This window comes from Schistocerca gregaria, chromosome 2 (genome assembly GCF_023897955.1).
Source record: "Schistocerca gregaria isolate iqSchGreg1 chromosome 2, iqSchGreg1.2, whole genome shotgun sequence".
Lineage (NCBI taxonomy): Eukaryota > Metazoa > Arthropoda > Insecta > Orthoptera > Acrididae > Schistocerca > Schistocerca gregaria.
In genome coordinates, this window is record NC_064921.1 from 757,493,569 (window position 1) to 757,517,319 (window position 23,751).

Genomic DNA, 23,751 nt, shown 5'->3' on the forward strand with positions numbered 1-23,751 from the left:
TTATTATTGTACCCATTGTTTGTTGTTATTTGTATGTAGACGTCTAACTGTTTCTGTTAGATTTCTGTGCTAAATGGTACCATGTTGAGTGTCTAAGCACGTATCAGATGTTTCACTCAGTGTGGGTGATTTGAAGTCTGATGTATGATTGTCTCAATGTTGCAGGTTCACAGTAAAATCACAGCTGTCAGTAAAATCAAAGCTATCCTGTTTTCTTTTTTAATGGTTGTACCTAAGAAGTTTATTAGGTTTTTTTAATGACTGCATCTATTAAATTTATTTGGTTGTTAGTTTTCATTGTGAATATTATCTTTTTGTGTATAGCAGTATTTATTTGGGCCGACTTCAGCTACACATTACAAAAATGAAACTGAAAATATCTTCTGAAATAACAGAGAAAATAGACTTTGTGTCTTCTAAAAGGGATACTCTGAAAATCCTGTAAGTGACTTGTTCCACATCGTATCAATAAAATAACAATTTAAAAATTCTGTGGACCAAGTAACTAACTGACTAACTACAAGAAAACATCACATTAGTGCAATAGTTAAGGCACTGACCTCGTGTTAACAAATGGTGGGGGGGATTCAAATCTACAACCAGCAATCCAAATTGAAGCTTCCAATGGGTAACCTGAATCGATTACAGCAAATGTTGAGATGGTTTCTTTACAAAATCAAACTATATGTTTTGTTTCCCATAGATACCCCATCTGTGTCTGTGCTCTGTCTGTAATGATTGTATAACTGGCAGGATGCAAAACCCAAAATTTCATCCCTTCCCCTTATGAAAAAATGAACTTTCAAACAACACACAACATTCATGGAAATTCCTGGGTGGAACTCTGCCCAACATAAAGGAAAGGCAACCACTCACCAATAACTTACTGATTTGTGCCACTTGGAAACATTCAACAGATTATAGTATTTACTTTAGTTTTCAAGCTCTTGCTCTTTCTCTATTAAAACTACAGACATTCAAATTCACACACAAAATCACACAGATGTCCAAATACTCACTGCTGCAGCTACAGTTTAGACTCAAACTTCTAAACAACTTAGGAAATAATTTAAAAATTAATTTCCATGTCCATTGTTTTTTCCATGTACATACAGTCCTTGCTTATTTCTTTGAGATACTAAAATTTTGTTAAATAAAGCAAAGAATTTTTTAAAAAGTCTATCAAAAGCTGTGCCTAATTGATACTACCCAACAAATTAAGACACTGTGTTAAACTATAAGTTGAATCATGAGCCTCATTTTTCTCTCATCAGCTGTGCTATCTAGGCCCACTTTAGTTTTTCAGTCACCAATAAACTACCGCCCTACTTTCCAATCTCCAGTGTTCGCAAAAGAAAAAAGCACAGTTTTGGTTTGTATCTCAGACCAGCTTACAGTATCAAATTAAAATGAAGTTGCATTGCAGAATGCAGATTAATTCTATGATTAATTTTTAGTGATTACTTGAACGCTTTATTTTTTTTAAATTTCTGCACAATTTGTAGCAAACTAATAATGTATCCATTCAGCTTCAAGTCTGACAGTACTTTGTCTATGATACAATCCTTACCATTGAATGTTATCATGCTTGTATACATTCAGTTCTGACTTCCTCCATGACTCTACACATAGTTATTGTTTCATTTTACATGTCGTGACTGTGGATCTAATTACTGTTCATTTCGGGGATAAATGCAGTGACAAACATCCTTCAATACCATTCTCAATATGGGCATGTGAGTTGTTATTCCTGTGTGTTAAGAAGCAAAGTACAGAGCTGTCTATAACTTTTAGTTTTTGAAAATTGTAAGGTCTAGTATGCTCCACTGCATCTGAAATGAAGGTGTGTACCTGGCAGTATAACAATACCCTGTGGGATCTCTTTCCAGAAATAAAATTGAATGTTTCCTTCAAATAAATATTTTCCATCATCTCTAATCATGTAAACCACTCAAGTATCATTTGACTTTAAATGTTACCTGAAATGGCCACTTACAAATAGTGAAATACAGTATTGAAATATAAGACTTATCCAGAAAGCAATTTTCTACAGATTGTTAAAGAGAAGAAAACATCCACTGGGGTACTGCATATGGTAGTTATCGAGTTACTGCTTAAAACATTCACCACTGGGATTGAAACGCTTTTAGGACCATTGCACAATCTCTCTATTCTCCCATCATAGTACTTTGTTGTCAAGGGTAAGAACCAGTCTGTGGCATATGTCCATATCTTGTCACTGCTGTGCAAGGGCATACCCAACAAGGGACAGGGGAGAGCAGCTATTTACTCACCAAGATCCTATCAAATAGCTTATTGTAATCTGTGCGTACTATTAATTAAGAACCCCCAGCCTGTTTTCCTGGCTGCATGTGGATGTGAATTTCAGGAACTACTGTAGGGATTTTGATACGGTTTTCACAAATAGACTGGTTCAAGAGGAAGATGTCTACACATATTTTACTACCACTATGTGGACAAGTTGTCCAGCTAGAGATAACTGCAGAACAATCTATGCTACTTCCATGCGTTTGGCTATGTGTTGAGGTTCCATATTCTTTGGTACCCAACTATCATACAATGTCTGGAACAAAAAGAGCTTGGACTGATAAGGCAGTGAATAAGAAGGTTATCTGAAGAATTGGTGAAGAAATGAGTGGGAAGACAGAGATTGGGATGAAATTAACAAATAATTGAGGATGGCACATGCAAGTGCTACTCTGAGATAGAGAGATAAAGAGGTGAATTCATGGTGATCCACATCAAACCAGTCGGAAGAAAGATTTGGGGGGGGGGGGGGGGTGAGAGAGGGGGAGAGAGAGAGAGAGAGAGAGAGAGAGAGAGAGAGAGAGAGAGAGAGAGAGAGAGAGAGAGAGAGAGAGAGCTTTGTGTAATTTTTTTAAAGAAGTCTTGTTGTATTTGCTCAACTCTGTAATCATAAAGCATACCAAACAAAGGCCCCCTGAAAACATACATTTCTTCAGGGCCAAATAAGAGCCCACTGGTCTGAATACACTATATCAGTTTTATCTCAACGGCAAAAACAGAAGGCAATGGTCACTCAGCTATAGACAATAATATCTAAAGTATGAAAAGGAAGGTTTATGTGAACTGTGCAAGTAGAATCAAGATGAAGTAACCTTTAAATGCAAGAAAAATAAATAGGAGATGATACATTTGGCAATGGTTCTTACAAGCAAATAACATGAAGTTCTAAACATAAGTAAATTATGTTGGAATTTTCAAACAATTCTCGAGGTGATAACAAATTTCAGGGTTCACTGCAACATCAAAAAATTAGATCTGCTATTTCAGCAAGCATGCACGATAAACATTAAATATCTAACAACATTACTGAAGCTTCAATAAATAAACTGCAGAAATCAGATTGTAGGTATCTAATGCAACAGCTAAATTAATTTTTTGCTAATCTTGTAATTGAAGTGTTATGCAATTCTCATTCCTTATCTGCTGTGTAATATTTTGCATTCTTCCTATTTATCTACAACTAACAATATTTCAATTTATAATTAAATAGTTAACTGCAGAAGATAAAAATGCTAGCCTTACAAACATTACTATTCCAAAGTGTAATAAGGCAGAGAAAATGCAGTATGGCAAAATAAATCAGCACTAATGGTTAAGTGTTGTCACTAAAAATATGATGTTAATGTGCTGTGTGCAGATGGGAGAGTTGGGTGCAAGACACTGGAATGCCTGATATACTTGTGATGAAAAAGACATTGTGGTCACAGTTGTTGTTAGCCATTCTGTAACTTGGCATGGGCTGCACCTGCAATGAGCATAGGTAACTGCTCATTTGTCTGAGGGGAAGGTACAACCTGACAGAGATAGATATGCACACGAGTGGAGGTACACTGACAACTGCAAGGCTGAGAGTGTGAATTGCAACTTCATCAAACTAACAATTCTGGTAATGCACTGCCTCTGAACTGTTTGCAGGACAGTAATTAGATTTTCATTGTAAATTTGGGCACTCGTTTCGAAAGATAATTTATGATAGTTTACAAAACTAAAACTTGTATTCAAGCAGAGTTATTTACCGATTTCAACCAATAATTCCTCTGCACTGGTGAATTATTTTGACATTAAGAACTCCTAGAAAAGTATGCAAGATACAATAGTAAAAGTTGTGAAATTGGTTAAGATATTTTGCACTTAGCAGTCAATTAGGGGGGACTGTAACTGCATCATTGCACTGTTGCTGCTCATTATTTAAATATTTGCCTTCACATTTATTATATGTGTGTGATTGTGAATGATATTAGGCTGTGATGACATGAGTGAATGAGTCTTGTTTCATTACTGTTGTCAATTTTGTTTCTTGGAATAGGTGTGCAAATCCAAGTGAAATCAACAGTGTAGTTTAGATATGCAGCAATGCGGCCAGTGTTGACAATTAAATTAAGTGTGTTGTGCATCCTTGTCATTAAAAGTTTTAATTGCACTATCACTGGTAAGTTGGTATCATTTTTGTAAGGTATAAGTTTACATATACAAGGGTTGGAACTTTAATAGTGCCAACTATTTATTTACAGGTCATACAAAATAGATACGGGTTTCAAAGTTTTACTGACCTTCAAGGTAGTCACTAGCATTGCGTACAACCTGTTGCCAGTGATGTGGAAGTCATAGGATACTCAACAATGCCAGTTGTGTTGACAGTTCGAGCGGCGTGATCTATTGCCTGACAAATTTGTAGCAGTACTGAAGCAAATGCCGCGAAGTGTTTCCTTCAGTTTATAAACCGAGTTGAACTGATGAGGGCTTAAGTCAGGGGAGTGCACTAGGTGGCCTAGCACTTAGCAGCCCCATCAGTCAAACAAATCAGTAACAGCTTGCACTGTACATGCTTGAGAATTGTCCTGCAAAATGATGGTCAGGTCCTGCAGAAAGTGACATCACTGCGGTCTCTATGCTGTTCATTTTTGGAACACAACCTATGACCAGCTTAGAGACGCTTTTTGCAGGACCTGACCATCATTTTCCAGGACAATGCTCAAGCTCATAGAGTGCAGGCTGTTACTGATATGTTTGACTGATGGGGCTGCTAAGTGCTATACTACCTACTGCACTACCCTGACTTAAGCCCTCATGAGTTCAACTCGATTTATAAACTGAAGGAAACACTTCATGGTATTTGATTCAGAACTGCTACAAATTCGTCAACAATAACCATGCAGCTTGAACTGTAAACATAATGACACTGCTAAGAGTATACTACGAGTTCCACATCACTGGCAACGAGTTATACACCATGCTGGTGATTATTTTCAAGGTCAGTAAAACTTTGAAACACGTATCTATTTTGTATGAGCTGTAAATAAATAGTTGCCACTATTAAAGTTCAACCCTCTTAGATTGATTTCGTATGTAATTATGACTGTAACATGTTAGTTAATCCTACATGTGAGTAATCCAGTTGACAACTATTAGAAATGGTAGGCCTTTCAAGCAGTAATACTGATATTGAAGTGTGACAGTGTTGAGCAGAAATATATTCTTTTTAAACTGAAATTGTTGCAAAAGTTCCCTATAGTCTTATTCCAGAACTGTTTCGATAATAATTCTATAGTTACTTTTTCTGTTATGTGGGAAAGCAACTTTTAATCTAGCAAAGTTGGTTTACAGTATACATTTCAGAATGAGCCTTTTCGTTGCAAGTGCTGCATGTTGCCTTGTGATTGATTTGACTGTACAAATCGCCAAATACTCTTCCAAACACAACATTGGACAGGTATTATCGTTAAAGGGTAACTTACCAACAACTAGTTCTCTAACTTCCTTCCATCGAAGTTCAGCAGCATGCTCATGTACAATAGTAATGCGAATACGGCGCTGGATACCTTGGTGGAGTAAGAACAGACCACGGCAAGGGAGATCATCACTATGATCCACAACTGCTGGCACGTACTCACCATTAGGTGCTGTAACCAGAACCAGAAATTTCAGAGATTTTGAAACTGAACAAGTATAACACAAACTGGACTGTATCAGTACAAGTATATTTATTATAACTAATTTAGTCATACGAACATATATAAGTAACAATATTTACCTAATTCACAAATTTCAAACCAAACAAGAACATCATACTTGGCATGTACGTGACTAGTACAAGGTGATGGTAATACTCCAAATTTTGGCGACCGTACAGGCTGACTAATTGGTATTGATGGTGGAAGCATACGCTTTGGTGGCTGTCGAACACTGCAAAATAAATTTTATTGATGTACTAGCAATTCTACTAATTATGAATTTATTATACATTTGACAAGTGAAAGTACTTACAACTGTCCACCATCCTGCTTTGCATCTCTATGAAGTGGGTGCTTCTGATAGTGGCCAAAAACTTCAAATACAATAGGCTGTGTCTTTAAGTATTCTATAAATGATTTTGTTACTGTAACTGTTATCTGAAAAAGGTTGTAATCATGTAAAAAAAGTATCATAAAACTTATAATATCATTCAACAATATGAGTATAACATTGTAACTATTTATGCAAAATTTCATATTAAGAAATATTAATATTATTATTTGAGTGTAGTGATGAATTCTATTTTAGATACTTATGTCAAATGACTTATAAAGAATCTTAATCTGAATACCACATGTCAAATAATAACATTAACCCAATAACATCAGCACTGAAGAGAAAAAAAAAACATGGCTGTATTCATATAAAGAGTCAAAAAATGCAGAGAGAAATAAGAGGTACTTAAAAAACACCAAATTAGAAGCAGAATAATGAAAAAAGTTCACATGTAAATTTTTTTCTCATTTAATATTCCTACATAAATGAACAATTCTCAGCCTGTTATGAAAAAAATGAAATACAATATTACTGAACGTTCAAAAGATAATTAAAATATTTTACTAACATTTTGGACATGAAAGAATCCAATGGGCCATCCATTTCCAACATTCTTAACAGGCTCTGTAGAAAATGCTTCATCATGTCGATGCAGAAAGCTGTATATAATCAAAGAAAAAAAAGAAGGTTCAATACAATACAATACAATACAATGAAAAACATTCAGGAATATTAGATAATAAGGCACAAAATGACCATCAAAAGAAACAACAGTAAAAATGTAAATTTGCACTTTTTAGAAATAAAGATATATACCCTTCAAGAATATGAGGGCAGTTCAGAAAGTAGCCATAGTTCTACAGTCGTGTGGCACTAGTATTTGTGCGCAGAGTGCTGAAACTGTCATATTTGCATGTTCTCTGATTCAATAAGCGTCCAGATGTGAATGTGTGAACCTAATTCATTCACGATTTTGCTTGTTGTCACCCCAAAACATGAGTACTGTAATAAAAAATCCTGCAAAATTTGAAGTGTGAGCAGTAGTAGGAGTTCTTTCAGTGTAAAACATTTCAGCAGCAGACATTCATTGTCAACCGTGTACTGTGTATGGTCCAAACATTATGAATTGAGGTATTCTGCAGCATTGGTCTGATTTTTTAAAAGTGGTAGAAAAAGCATTCATTATGAAGAAAGGAATGGTAGGCCTTCTGGGCCTCAAGCAATTCAAATGGGATTTTTTTTATTATCCCCCATACAGCCCACAATTTGTGCCATGTGATTTTCATATGTTTGCTCTCACGAAGAAGTGGCTTACATCACAGTGCTTCAACAATAATGAACTTCCAAATGCCTGAAAAATTGGCTATACGCCCAGTTGGTAGCAATTTATGGAGGAGGCATTTGGAAATTATTGAAACACTATGACAAATGCTTAAATTTAAATGCTGATTATGTTGAAAAAGAGCACAAATCTACATTTTCCAGGTGTATGTAATGTTTTTTTATGCAAGTTTTTTGTTTACAGCCAAACAGAGGTTACTTCCTGAACAACCCTTATATTTTACTAAATCATTAGTCCAATAAATGACAAGCAGCAGTATTATTTCCTTTTCAATAATAACTAAATGTTATAATTTTGAAGAGTAATTTCTTTATAAGTTTTAAAGTTTGTAATAAATTTACTTATGTTGATGTACTGGATGGTTCTGAGTTTCTACAATTCCAATGACTCTCAAAAAATATACCCGAAAAGGATTCTTACTCACTACTAGTACTATTATCATTACTGTCAGCAACACAATCACAACCACCACCACCATGATCCAATGCTGCTGCTGCTGCATATTATTTGATTAGGTGCTGCTAATATTATCTAGAGAAAACTGTTATATAAATGTTACATAATTTTCTGTTATCTTTGTGGGCTTTTTCATTTCTCATCATTCAGATGGAACTCTTAAGAAAAATGAATGAGTTGATCTAACAGTACATAAACACCAGAAAACACAACATTTCTGAAACTACTCTCCATTATTTAAGGAGGAGGACCCATGTTCATCACATCCTAAATTTCTGCATAATAAAAGTTAGTTCTGGTGAAAGAGAACAGGCACTTTCATTTACAATAACATAAGGAACTGATAGACTGCTGCTATGGTAAAGATAATGTGGTGACAGGCAGCAATGAAAAGACACGTTACGCAATTAGCTTTTGACCAAGCTTTCTTCAGAAAAGGAAACAAACAGACATAGATGGCATACAACTGTCATATAGAATGGGAGCAGCAATCTGGAGGCATGGGGGTGGAGGAGGGGGAGGGGGGGGGGGGCGGAATCTACAGCGTATGGGGGTACAATAAGGAGAGAGAAAGCAATGTCTAGCAGAGCATGCAGTGACTAGACTAAGAACAGGTGCAGCGTTGGGAGGCTGTGAGGTAGGGATTGGGGACGGGGGACGAAGGAGAGGAGTGGGAAGGGGAAGAAGGGCAGGTGCATTGGCAGAGAGTAGCACACAAAGAGGGTTGGGGGATGAGAATAGGAAGAATGTGATAGGACAGTGGGGGCAGAAACTGTTGGGTGAAGTGTGTGGGGACAGTAGGTTACTGTAGGTTGAGATTGGTATCATTTCAGGAGTGGAGAGAGCATTATAAGGATAACTCCTCTCTACGCAGTTCAGAAGAGCTGATGGTAGAGGGGAGGATCCAGATGGCCCGGGTTGTGAAGCAGCCACTGAAATCAAACACGTTATAATGAGTTTGGTGGCATGGGCATCCTCCTCAGCAAGCACAGAAATATTTGTTTTGTAAATAAAAACCAACATTTCCTGCTGCACTATATTTTATTTTTCCTAGACATGTTTCACCTTTTTCACTTTAAGGCATCATCAGTGGGATGAACTCTCTCACTGACGATGCCTTTAAGTGAAAATGGCATAATGCGTCTGGGAGAAATACAATACAGCACAGCAAAGAAAAGGTGGTTTTTATTTACAAAACAAACAAACATGTTCTGTTCAGCTGCTTGTTGTGCTATGGGGCGGTCTACTTTGGTTTTGGCCACAGTCTGATGGCAGCTATTCATCCTGGTGGCCAGCTGGTTCGTAGCCATACAAATATACAATGCAATTTAATAATTGCAGCAGAGCTGGTATATGACATGGCTGCTTTCACACACGTGGCCAGGCTTCTGATGCAGTACGATAATCCTGTGACTGGACTGGGATACCGTATTTACTCGAATCTAAGCCGCACTTTTTTTAAGTTTTTGTAATCAAAAAACCACCTGCGGCTTAAAATCGAGTGCAAAGCAAGCGGAAGTTCTGAAAAATGTTGGTAGGTGCCGCCACAACTAACTTCTGCTGTCGAATATACGTAGCGCTACACACCCATGCTTTGTAGGCACAAAGATAAGTACTGGCGCCAAAACCTCTGCGTCAGTAAATAAATTAAAAAAAAAAAAAAAAAAAAAAAGTGGAAGACGAGTTTCAATCACTGCATTTTCATACATTATCCAACGAAGTAAATACAAATTCCGTATTGTTCATCTTCGAATGTAGCAGAATTTCAATACACTATGAAAAGCCGACTGGCAAGACTGTTTGGGATGTTTGTCAACCTAATGTGGCCAACTCTACGTTCTGAATTTTTTCCTGCCTGTGAGAAGAGATTGTTGCTAATAGGAACCTGATGAAATGTGAATCACATGCAGTATTTTCTGCACCATAAGAATAATACGAATATAAACATTTTGCCATGTATTCTTTCGTGTTTGCTGCTATCTCATTTAAATCCTGTCTGCCTAATAAACTACAAAATTAGAGTGGCACAACAGTAAATGTGGAAAAATATACCTATTGTGTCATGTTTATATACATATTATTCTTATGCGTAATAGTGATACAGTCAGAAATGAAGCACGGCAACTGTGCAGAATTTGATGTACTAAAGAAGCGGCCACAAAGATTTTCAAACGGAGAAAAATTTTCGCCTAACTCTCATTCAGAACATGTTCTATCATATGCAGTCTATTATTTGATTCTTGTTGATCATTATCAAAGAAAGCAGCAGTGTAAGCAACAACAAATAGCAGTCTCATGCCATAGTTTTGCTAACGAGATGATTCCTCTTTTTTTTAAAAAAAAAAATATATATATATATATTATTATTATTAATTGTAAGCAGCAGTAACGCGCACAAAAGCAAGCCATGCCACGAGCGGCGACAGGCCGTAAACACACACTATCAGAATGCGACAAACAATGCATGACACAGCACAGTAATGCATTTTCAGCTTAGAGTGACGTAAACACCTATAACAAAGAAAACGGCACTTAGGAGATCAAAGGAAAATAAGCAATCGAATCAGACCAGACAAAGCACATATAAATATGGACGCAGCGCCTGATGCATAGCAATGGCTACCTGGTAAAGCTTAACTGCTAAGCTTACGGGTCAAACCAAACTACTGCAGCTGTATCTTCATTCATTCGACCTAAATTGTGTCTCATATTACAATGCACCACTTTCAATTTGGAGATGCAGCCTAAAACTTTTCTCTCACCTTGAATTTCGAGTCTCAAATTTCAGGTGCGGCTTAGAGTCGGGAAATTTTTTTTCCCTTTATTTCGAATCTCATTTTTCAGGTGCAGCTTAGATTTGAGTGCGGCTTAGATTCGTGTAAATACGGTAGGCAATGATAGGTGGGTGGATTGGGCAAGTCTTGCACCTGTATCTTCCACAGGGATATGATCCCTGTAGCAAGGGTTTGGGATTGGTGGTGGCTCAGGGATGGACTAGGGATTTGTGGAGGTTGGGTGGGAAACAGAACACCACTTTAGGAGGCATGCGAAGAATCTTGGCTAGGATGCCCCTCTTTTCAAGGTATGATGACACGTAAGCAAAGCTCTGACGAAGGGTGTGGCAGTTTTTCCAGTCTGGATTGGTATTGGGTGATGAAGGGGGCACTACTTTGTAGCTGATTCTGGGGTGGTGGTATAACTGGGAGTGTGTGAGACTATGTCTCGGGGATAGGGCTTGCCTGTGAAGGTCTTTGTGAGACACTCAGCTAATGAGCATGGGAGCTCTTGTCACTGCAGGTATGCTGTCCCCGGGTGGCCAGGCTGTACAGGAGGGATTTTTTGGTGTGAAAGGAATGACTGCTGTAGAAAGGCAAGTACTGTTCATGGTTGGTGGGTTATATGTGGACAAAGATATGGATGGAGCCATCAGAGAGGAGGAGATGGATGTCCAGGAAGGTGGTACACTGAGTTGACAAGGACCAGGTGCGGTATATGGGAGAGAAGGTACTGAGGCAATAAAGGGATGAGGATAGGGTGTCTTGGCCCTGAGTCCAGATCATGAAGATGTTCTCAATGAACCTGACCCAGAAAAGGGGTTTGTCTTTTAAGAAGGCTAGGAAGCTCGTTTTTAGATGGGCCATAAACAGTTTGGTATAGGAGGGTGTAATGTGGGTTCTCATGAGGCTGGGCTGTGGATTTGTTTATATATGTTCCATTCAAAGGAGAAGTTGTTGTGAGTTAGGATGAAGTTGGGAATGAGGCAGTGGTCTTGGAGTCCAAATCATGTTGTGAAAGGTAGTGTTTCATTTACTTTATAAAACTGCTTGAAATAATCTCTCTGTTTCCATATCAATCTTTTTACTTGTATATATCAGCACTGTTTATGGGATTCAAGTTTTTGTATTTAGTGTCTCTGTTAGAAATTATCCCCAATATTACTAACATTACTGGAATTCAGAACTGCCTCTTATTCACAGTGACATAATAAGTTTTGTGGATGATAGCTTCCAAGAACTATCTCTGGAAAGTCTGATATTAATGTACTGCTTGACCTGAAGAGCCACCAAAGTGTCACAGTCAATATACAAGGTCAAAATATCTCAATACAGGTAATTCATGTTTTACAATGCCACTGTTCTAATTAATATCAATTTATTGAAAAATTAATACAAATGCATTGATAACTTATGGAAAACTGTGTCCTGGAAAAATCCGTGTTCAGATTTGTAAGCTATGATTAAAATGACATCTTCTAATGTGTGTATAAACCACATTCTGTTTAGCTTTGATTTTGAAATTTTCATACTGATTTTAGTTTTTGTAATATTTTAGCCTCTCTCTTCTCATGACCAAACAGTTTAGTCAGTATATTACAAAACAAGATTTGCATGCAAAGAGAACTGCCAATCTACGATGGTCCCTAATTACAATTTTGATCCACTGTATGATACTGAAAATTGGCCTTTGGCATTACAGAATGCTGTGGAAATATTCGTTAGATTTATGAAACACTTTGTATTTCTGATGTAGGGCTTGCTTGATGTTACAGGAATGATGACACATGAAACTGATTTTGTGTAGAATCTCAGATCGATCACGTGAAGCCGAACTCGCATTTTTCTCACATGACTTACTTAAAGCTTCGGATAAAGGTAGTCAGGCAAATGCCATTTTTCTTGATTTGCAAAAAGCATTCGATTCCATATCAGATCTTTGTTTATTGTCAAAAGTATGAACACATGGGTATCAAACAAAGGATTTTCGGTGGGGAGAGACAGAACGTTACTTCGGATGAAAAATCATAGTTATATGTAAAAGTAACTTCGGGTGTGCCTCATGGAAATTTGTTGGGACCCTTGCTATTGTCTATGGTGAAGTACTGTCTGAAAGAAGGTGCATAAATATTCAGTCAGAACTTGACAAGATTTTAAAGTGGTGCAAAAATTGTCAATTTGTTTAATTGTTCAGATATGGTAAAATTGTGCACTCCACTTAACAAATAAATGTAGTATCCTATGACTATAATATCAATGGCACACAGTTGGAATTGGCCAACTCCCACAAATAACTGATGTCACATGTTATAAGGATATAAAATATAGGCTCAGTCATGGGTAAAGCAGCTGGTGGACTTTGGTTTATCGGTAGAATACTGGAAAAATGCAATTAGTCTACAAAGGAGATTGCTTACAAATCACTCATGTGACCCATTCTGGAATACTGCCCAAGTGTGTGGGACCTGTACCAAATAGGACTAATGGATTCACCACATACAAAGAAGGGAAGCATGAATGATCACACTTTTGTTTGACCCTTCGGACAGTGTCATAGGGATCATGCAGAAACTCGAACTGGCAGACTTTTGAAGATAGATGTAAACTATCCTGAGAAAGCCTTCTTACAAAGTTTCGAGAACCAGTTTTAAATGATGATTCTATGAATATACTATAACAACTCCCTCCTTATCGCTCAAGTAGAGGTTGCGAGAACAAGATAAGTTTAATTACAGTGCAGACAGAGTTATTTAAACAACCACTCTTCCCACACTCAATACGTGAATGGAACTGGAAGAAGCCATAATAACTGGTACACACTGCCATGCAATTCACAGTGGTTTGCATAATATAATGTAGATGTAGAATATATCATAGAAGATAATATTGATTTGTATCAGACATGCAGGAATTAAATGTAGGAGTACACAGCTGGCAACTTACACTGTGTGCCAGTGTCACTTCCATTTCAGCTCTCTTGTGTTAAATTTCCCAACTGTTGTGTTGGCCTGGCATGTTTTCAGTTTAATGTTAGAATCATTTCCCACAGCATATGCCTTGCAAATTTTCATAGGAAAGTTGCTTATTTCTCGAACTGTTGTTTAGTGAAACATTATAAGGAATTTTGTGACAAAAAATACTAATAAAATGACTAGTGTAATTTCATCACAGTGCTTTTGTTGTTAGTCAAATGATGAGTTCTCAAAACCCAAGAGACAGAAACTACAAATCATCTTGCTGATACACTCTCTGAACATGGACTACTTATTTAGGAGGATAAGGGTGTGTTACAATGTATTTACTTTTCAATGTAAATGTTTGAGCTTATACTTTTTTACCTTTTTTAACTCTAAAACAGGTTTGATCACTTTCATTCCTATTGATTACTGGCCCTTACCAACAGTTATAGTTATTCAAAAACTTTAGTAAGTTTTTAAAATTAAACTTTATGAATTCTGCATAAGAAATGTTCCTAAGCGGAAAATATCCTGAGGCAGCACTATTAGTGCAAAAATCAAGTAACCTTAAGGCTTGTGGGATATAATATTTCAGTTATTTAATGAAATAATGGGTGACAACATAATAAGACTCAGAAGAAACGTATGCAAACTAGCTCAATTTCTTTCCCCTCTGGCAGTCTACATTACTAAGCAACTATTCCAGAACCCAACAACAGTTGCAGGTTGCCTACCTAATGGCTTCCACGGGCAACAAAAATTTCACTTTAAGTATTTCCTCTAATTATTGACCAAATTTAAAAAATTAAAATGGTGTAGTAATCTACTCATTAAGAGGTATAATCATATGTTAAAAGTTTAACATAATATAACCAGTATTGTAGAAAGAGTCAGTGTGTTCTTCTAGAGGCAGCATAGCTGAAAGCACACAAATATCCAGACTTCAGTGTGTGAGAGTTGTACCTGTGTGTGTGTGTGTGTGTGTGTGTGTGTGTGTGTGTGTGTGTGTCTTATGGGTGCGTAACAGTGAGGTCACCAGTGCCCTTACGCTTAATGTGGAGATAAACTAAAACTGCTGTACCCCCATGCACTTGAAGTGACCACAAAGTCACTCTGTCTCATAAGCGCTAAAGCCAATTAGAAGGAAAACCAGCTATACATTAAATTAAAATGCAGAAGAGATAAAAGAAAACCACAGAGAAATGTGACTGGGTGACCTCGTACAAAAAACTTGATTGACATATTAAAAACCATCTGCCTAAAATCTTGTTAAAACTGTTGGACAGTTCACAAAACTTTAAAATTTGAACCACATTTCTTAGAACACTGCTCGAAATGGAGGGCAGAGCCAATGGGAAATCTGCTGTAGTTCAATGGTCAGCAAATAAAATGCAGTCCAATAAAATGTGACACACAGTGATCTGCAGCCACAAGCACCACATATTGGAGGGTCCTCTCACTGGAGTGAGAATCCATGTGTCATGGGCCTGTGATCTATGCGAAGACGAGTAAGAAAGACCTCGTTCCATTGACTTGGCTGGAAGGAAGTATGCCATGGCTAAGTTGTTGGCTTTACGACATGGAGCTTGTTGTCAGTCACTTCCAGGCTCTCATCTTCCCATTCATGCAGGACTTTGTACCTCACGAGCGAGGTGGTAGCACGCAGAAGGATGGCACACTGAAATAGCTGGTGATCATGACACGCGTCTTTGGCTGTTCGAACTGCCCTTTTGTTCCCCGAAATTTCCATGTGCCCAGGTACCCAGCAGGGAGACACCTCCTTTCCCAAGCATTGTAGTTGGAGGAGGGCATCCTGGATATTCTGGATGACTTTATCTGCTGGGTACAAATGTTGAGATAGTAAAGGGCGATCAGAGAATCTGAACAGACAAGAAATTTGGCACTGGATGAAAGTCTCATCTGCTCCAGTGCCCGCAAGATAACATATAATTCTGCATCGGAGATAATAAATTCTTGAGGCAATTGGACCCTGAGGACATAATCTGGAAAAATGACACAGCAACCAACAGAATCCCCTTGCTTAGGCCTATCTGTAAAGACATCTGCGTAGTTGTGGTGCTCATATAAAATGTCTGAAAATATCGAATTAAAAACAGAAGCAGGAGTGCAATCTCTCCAGTACTGTGTACTGCACTAAATCTAAAATGACGCTGGGCCTCTGCAGGAACAAGGGCAGCAGACAGTTAAAACTTGGGATTTGAGGTTGTACTTGCTCAACACTGAGTGATTTCAGCATGTGCTGCACACGGATCCCAAACATCATTGTGGCTCATGGACGGTTGGAGAAGAGGCCTTCCAAAGGCAGACAAGAAACAATATGTTGTGCTGGTGAAGTCAGAGCTGTGAGGATCTTACATGCCTGATGCACCATGAAGAGCAGCCGCCGGATGGTAAGTGGGGTTACCTTGGCCTCAGCATGGAGGCTGGGTATGGGACTGATCCTGTAAGCACCTGTGGCCAGCCAAATCCCCTTGTGGTGGACAGCATCAATGATCTTCATAGCCGGCCGCTGTGGCCGAGCCATTCTAAGTGTTTCAGTCCGGGACCGCACTGCTGCTATGGTCTCAGTTTCGAATCCTGCCTCGGGCTTGGATGTGAGTGATGTCCTTAGGTTAGTTGGTAGTTAGGTTTAAGTAGTTCTAAGTCTAGGGGACTGATGACCTCATATATTAAGCCCCCTAGTGCTTAGAACCATTTGAACCATTTTTGATCTTCATGTAAGAAGGCCTCACTGATCCATACACCGTGCGTGCATCCATAGTCTTGCAGCGAATGCATGAAAGCCCAATAAAACTGGAGGAGACCCGTCCTGTCCACTCCGCAAGACTTGTTGCTAAGGCACTTTAAGAGATTTAATGCCTTCAGGGTTCTGGCCTTCAGGTCTCTCAAGTATAGTAACGATTACACACACACACACACACACACACACACACACACACACTTATCTGCAGAAAACTGAAAACCTATCTTTGCAGCACATTCCTCTAAACTCTGCACTGCAAGTTGCAACTGATAGCTTGCTGTTGCAACACTGGAAGAGGAACAGAAGACAGCAAAATTGCCCACAAATATGGAGCACTGTACAGGACTCTTCACCACAGACATGATACGGTTTATGGCTATGGCAAAGAGGAAACACTTGGAACACTTAAAACACTGCCCTGAAGGACACCATTCTCTTGCTCAATACAATCTGACAGGGCATCACCAACTTGGGTCTGAAAAAACCGTTGAGACATGAATGACCGTATGAAGATGGGGAGGTGGCCACGAAAGCCCCATATATGCAGTTGTGCAAGAATGCACTGTCATCAAGTGGTGTCATACATCTTACTGATCCCAAAGAATATACTGATACAGTGATGGTTGCATACGAAAGACTGCTGAGTACTCAACTCTAGCAGGGCCAGGTTGTCAAAAGTGGACCAAAATCTCTGGAATCCACACTGAGAACGGCTAAGGAGTTGTCTTATCTCTAACACATACACCAGACAACAGTTAACCATCTGCTACAAGGTCTTTCCTATGCAGCTCATTAAGGTGATACTCCTGTAACTATTGGGCAAAGTATGGTCCTTTCTTTAGATAACACTCTCTGGCTTTTTTCTATGTATTTATTGCTCTTTTGTAACCTTTACTGTATAGGCCTGAAAATGGCATAATGTAATGTCGAAACTGGTTGCCTAACAAATAAAACCAAAATAACGGCTTTTGGTATTTTATTATTGGAAGCAGATAGATAGGTCAGTGGCTGAGAATGACAAAGCAGCAGCACAGAAATGAGTGGGAGTACCAGTGTTTAGGATGCACAGCTCTAGAGATGTAAGGAGGCTCTCCAAAACCCGACTCCATGAGCAAGTAGAGGTTGAGCCCCACAGGACATGATAGGCACTGAAGACTCTCAGGAGGAGAAATGGTCTGGGGATTTGTTCCACAAGATCTGTGAGAGCCTCAGAGTCTACTGCATCCAGCAGAGGTAAATACAGAGAGGAAGCTGTAATCCTCTGCCACGTGCATGAATGTCAAGCAGCATGAATTTTAACTACAACTGCTTGCAGGTCAGTAACCAAGGGAAGAGCAGAGGAGTGGTTCACATTTTTGAGAAACACGGCAACCCCTCCTTTGGCACTTTCCCTAGTCAGGTCATCCTTGCTATAGGGTGTACAGTCCTGTTGGACAGGGGCAGCAGATGCCTTAAAATTTGTTTCCTGCAAACACATGCACAGGGGGCATTCTGTGTCAGGAACTTCAGCTCCTGCACATGTGTCCTGAGCCAATTAAGATTCCATTGGAGGATGGAGCCACCTATCAAGGGTGTAGCACTTGGATCCCGACTTTCAGCTGTGGAGGGGAGCCAACAACAGATGGAGGCTCAATCTTGGGGCGAGGGGATCACCCCAGTCCAACATCAAGTTCCATAGCCTCTAAAGAAGAAACAAGACAGATGTGTCAGAAAGGTTGGCGACGATTCTACCTGTGGCGGACATTTTGCCTTGTGTAGAGCTTGCAGCCACAACTGTGGCTGTGGTTGTGGCAGCACTGGACAGCTTACCAGACGAAATCTTTGCAGGAGCACGGAGCTCCACAATGTCAGCAATCATGCCTTTTTATGAAGTTCTGGGCAGAGGGACAGGCTTAGAAATGACAGCAGCAGCATAAGTTCATGAATAAATGCAGGTACTAGTGCTGACACTAGCAGCCTCTGTGTAGCAGCGTCAACTTTCCACACTGGCTGTTTAACAACCAAACTGAAAGAGGTAGCAACAGTTGGGCATGGCTTTCTACATTGTTTTGGCCTCATTATATAGGACGTGGTTCATAGTTTTAAGCTCTTGTATTTAACGTTCTTGCAGATACATGTTGCAGTGCCGGCTCCAGACAGGGTGAGCTTCAGAGCAATTCACACTCTTCAGTGAAGATGAACAAGGGACACCTTGATGGGTGGTCTTACCACATTTGCCATAAGTAGCTTCTCCTTGACACCCAACAGTATTGTGCCCAATGCGCTGGCATTTGAAACACTGCACTGGGTTGGGTACATAAGGCTGCACACTTAGGCAGAGGAAACTTGCCTTAACATGCTCAGAAAGTTTCGTGCTATTAAACATCAGGAGAAAGGAGTCAGACTTCACAAGATCCCAATCCACCCTCTTCATGATACTCGTATTTTGCATGTCAACTATTCCTTTTGGAGCCCACTCATCTTTCAGTTCCTCCTTGGGAATGTCCACCAGATCCCTGCACATCAAAACACCTTTGCTGTAATTCAAGGTGGTGTGCAGCTCAGTTTTAATGGCATATTCATCAAGGCATTGTGCATTATGTAGATTCTTATCTTGTTGGGAACTAGTGGTTTCCTCCAGCAGTGTCCCATTATGCAATTGCTTAACACATTTTAAACTGTCAGCAATGCATTCTAGACCTCTTTTAAAAAAGAAAGGTGAAACTTTCTCAAATCTGTCCTTTTTCCTTTTGACAATTAAAAACACATTCTGACTGGCACATGTGTTCTGTTACTAGACCTGAAACTCAAAAGATTTCGCTCATGAGTCAGGAAAACTGGCTACACGAGCCCTCTTACTTGAATGGGTGTTGGTACCTATCAGTGGCCCACCCTTTCCGCTGGGAGGAGGATAAAAAAACTTCAGCTAGGCCTACATGACACAAGTTTCTGTCTTTCAGAACCGAGAGAGTTCTGTCCAGTTAAAGGTGCTCACAAGAGATGTCCTCAGCTCTCTGTTGAGATCACTAGCAAATTCATGCCATTGGTTTTAGCCAATAGCATGCGTGGGGTACAGCTCACATGGACACTGGAGGAGTCTGCATTGCAAAACACAGTTGCCTCTCTCTCTTGTGATACAGACTTCAAGCAGAACAGATGTCTTTTGGAGGCAGAGCCACTGGCTCTGCATTCCGTGACTGGCCACCAATATCAATTAACATGAACCGCCTCCCTTTCCGTTGCCCACTTCAATTAGTTGTTCGACCTCCTAGACTGGACTAAACCTGGTAACTTCCGACCCTTGGTGCACACTTTGTATACAGTACACTGAAATATATTCTCTTTATTTCACCTAATTTTCTGTTCTGTCATTTAATGGCAGTCCTGGATGCCCACTCAAATGTCCTGACTGCTCGACCTCCTGTACACTGTCACTGTAATCAGAATCCTGTATTGGCACGGACCACGAGATTGAGGTTCTTTTATACAGATTTTTCATTCCTCACTAGCCTGGGCGGGCAAGCCAAGATCCCCATTCCCTGAGACACACAATATTCCACCGACACACTGCACGGTGGTTGCTGAAGCATGCCCAGAGCTTACAGTGATAGGGGTTGGCAGCACTTACCAGTTCCCAGCTCAGAAACCCAGGGGTCGCCAAGCAAATAAATGCTGAGCTCCTGAAGGCCGCAGACCTTATTCATCCAGTATTTGAGAATAAGAGCACTTAGTGACAGCCAACAAACTTTACACATAATTTCAAATTTTTTACAAAATCTTTCCTCACTGACATCCCCACAAAATGATGAAAGGAAAAAAAAAAACAAGTTATCACTTACTTCAAGCAGTGAACATTCAGCATCAGAACTGACATTTAATTTATTATTTCTTCACTATGACTCTATTTGTAATGCAGTTTGCTGACAGGATCCAAATATAGCACAGAATGTACTTCCAAAATTATATCATTGTATGACACACTTCTGGAGGTGTGGCATCATAGACATTTAGATGCATGAAAAACTAGCTTCTGCATAAAATGGTGCATAGTAAAACTTCAACATTAGGCATGCCATTTAATTTATTACTACTTTACCACTAACTCTATTCACAAGACACTTTACAGAAAGTATCTACATGTATTACTGAATGTAAGTATATTATCGTACGATAGTTCAGGACATATGTCATAAACAATGATGTGTGAAAAATTTGTTTGTGCTTAAAATAGAGTTCAAATTACCGACACTGTATTTATCCAGTCTCTCATAATAATAGTACTTAGTGACTTCCAATGAACTTTTTAAGTGTGATTTCAAACCTTTTCTGCACTTTTTCTCCCTTACAAGCCTATCATCAAAAATTTTTAAAACATTAACTCATATGTAAAGAAATCAGGCATTTGAAGCTGTTTTATAATTGGGAGTTTGATTCTTTTCTGGTGTTCGTTAATATGAAAAATGCTGCCCCATGGTTTAGAGTTAATGTTAAGTTCAGAAGAAGGCAGCAGCACACCTTCTGTAGGACTACGCCTAGTGAAGCACTCTGGTGTTCAAACTAGTCTTCAGGTCGTTGACAGTAGAAGTGTTAATATAGGCCAGCGAATGACTGCATTGCATGACAAATACTGTAGCAGAGTATTATTTGCAATGTAGAAGATGCCTATTGTGTTGATCACAAGTTTATGGTGCAAAACATCAGAGGTAGCAGGCAGCAAACTTCTAGTTGCTGATATTCAGCTGCAATGCAAGCTTGCTGGCATGCGCACTTTGCATCTTTATGAAAATGGAGGACTTTAAAACATACATACATTGGACAACCAAAATAGTCAAGTAGTAAACATTTATTAAGTCTGAAACTTTCTGGCAGATTAAAACTGTGTGCTGGACCGAGCCTCGAACTCGGGACCTTTGCCTTTCGCGGGCAAGTGCTCTATCAACTGAGCTACCCAAGCTCGACTCACGCCCCGTCCTCACAGCTTTACTTCTGCCAGTACCTCGTCTCCTACCTTCCAAACTTTACAGAAGCTCTCCTGTGAACCTTGCAGAACTAGCACTCCTGAAAGAAAGGATATTGCGGAGACATGGCTTATCCACACCATGGGAGATGTTTCCACAATGAAACTTTCACTCTGCAGCAGAGTGTGCGCTGATATGAAACTTCCTGGCAGATTAAAACTGTGTGCCGGACCGAGACTCGAACTCTGGACCTTTGCCTTTCACGAGCAAGTGCTCTACCAACTGAGCTACCCAAGCACGACTCATGCCCCGTCCTCATAGCTTTACTTCTGCCAATACCTTGTCTCCTACCTTCCAAGTCTGTGTACAAAAGTAATACTCAGCTTTTAGCGTTGACACATAGTGGCTTGGTATTTGATGTCCATCTTGCCTAGCCTAATGTATAGGGGATACTATCTACTCTAAAAGTGCTTGGCAGAACTGCTGAATTTGACAGCACTCAATTCTGTTAGTGACTAATAATTTCATTTAACATTTGTCATTGATCAGATTGACAACTACTTGTACGTACTTGTATGTGAAACTGAAGATAGTGTCAAGTGACATAGACAGGAACTGTAGAACTTTAGGCACTTGGATTTTTTTGAGACAGTTTTGAACTGGACTGAACTGGTGAGCTGGCTTTGAACTGTTGCATGAACTAAGTGGAAGTCACCTTTTGTTGCTATTAATACAGTGATTGGCAATATAACCTTGCATCAGTTAACACAAAAACAGATCAGGATATCAGTGTACATTGTGGCAACTGATATCATTAGTTGTGTACAAATCTTGTAGCGGAAGCAGAAATTGGTCCTTTTGTGAGTGTCATCTACATACAATATATTAGAACTCAGTGTGGCACCATAACTAGAGTGCCTGAAGGGTGGCACCCTTTTGATGCACATTACTGTGTAAAACAGACTAAATACATAATAATACCTATTTAACTACCTAGCCAGCTTGGTTCCTTTCACTCTGTATCATTTGCTCACCGTTCTGCTTCTTGTATTTGCTGTATAGCGTGTTACTGCTTCCTGGTACCCACCTACTCTTACAAAGAACAGGAAAGGAGCTGGATTAGGAAAGGCTGTAAGTCAAATGTCTATGGTATCTGTTGATTCATTGTGCATGGTAAGCAGAACTTCTTTCTGTTTTAATGTATTAGTCCCATTCTATGCTGTAAATTACATCTACTCTCACTCATTACTTTAAAAAATTTGCAACTGCTTTTGCTTCTGCTCCTTTCAAGTGTGTAAAGTAGAGCTTCCTTTTATCGCTGTGATATTTGGCTATGATATTTTACCTGCACAGTTTCTTCAGTAATTTAGAGGGACAGATTACGATTTTATGAAGTTCTCGGTGTTCACAAATGTGTGATGGTTAACTCCATGAAGAATGGTCAAAAGCTTTGTTTAAATCAGTGAAAATAATCACACCTATACTTCTGAAACTTTTTCTTTAAAAAATTTCATCTCTTCCCTTATGTGGATCTTAATGTCAATATTCACTCCAGTTTTATATCTCAGGATACGCACCTAATGTACACCCTCCAAGAGGAAAATGTATTACCAGATACTTATTTTTTGGGCATACTCTGTTTCTTATAATTGAGAAAATGCACTGTTCTCGCTATTTTACAACCTAGTATTGAAGAACTATAGAGTAAAATATAATAAAGTATCTTCTTACTGATAAAGCTTGTAATTATGTGGGCTGGTTGAAGACACTATATAGACATTCCAGTAACTATATTAGCATCAATAATGGATGTCATTTGTCCAACATTTTATCATCCACAAAGACTTGAAATTCGACCACAATAAATATTCAACAGAATGTATAAACAACAGTAGCTGCTTGGTGCACAGTTGAGATTTCTGCTCTATTCCAGTGTAAAACTAATTAAGTGACAAGCTAGGAAACTCACTTGAACTGACAGAAAATGTCAGCATATTCCGTAGAGATGTCAACAGCTTGCAGTACTGTGACCCTAAATTTAAATTCCTTCCCTATTTGTAGATGTTCTGGGAGGTCTTCCTCTTTAATATCCGATGATACAGAGCTATCACCACGACCACTATCTGCATCACCATCAAGGTCTGAAAGACAAAATACACAGAGCATAAACTGAAATTTCAAAATA

The 23,751-nt window shown here is 39.0% G+C and overlaps 1 protein-coding gene across 18 annotated transcripts in view; it reads right to left on the reverse strand.

Annotated features, from left to right (window-relative positions):
• The window catches only part of LOC126334957 (kinesin-like protein unc-104), a 331,002-nt gene that overhangs the window by 47,399 nt on the left and 259,852 nt on the right, over window positions 1–23,751 (reverse strand). For all 18 annotated transcript variants that reach the window (XM_049997727.1, XM_049997726.1, XM_049997724.1 and 15 more), the window contains 5 exons: window positions 23,536–23,707; window positions 6,905–6,995; window positions 6,313–6,437; window positions 6,080–6,231; window positions 5,784–5,948 (listed from right to left, as the gene is read on the reverse strand). In XM_049997727.1, coding sequence (XP_049853684.1) covers window positions 5,784–5,948; window positions 6,080–6,231; window positions 6,313–6,437; window positions 6,905–6,995; window positions 23,536–23,707 — 705 coding nt within the window. The remainder of the gene's footprint in view (window positions 1–5,783; window positions 5,949–6,079; window positions 6,232–6,312; window positions 6,438–6,904; window positions 6,996–23,535; window positions 23,708–23,751) is intronic.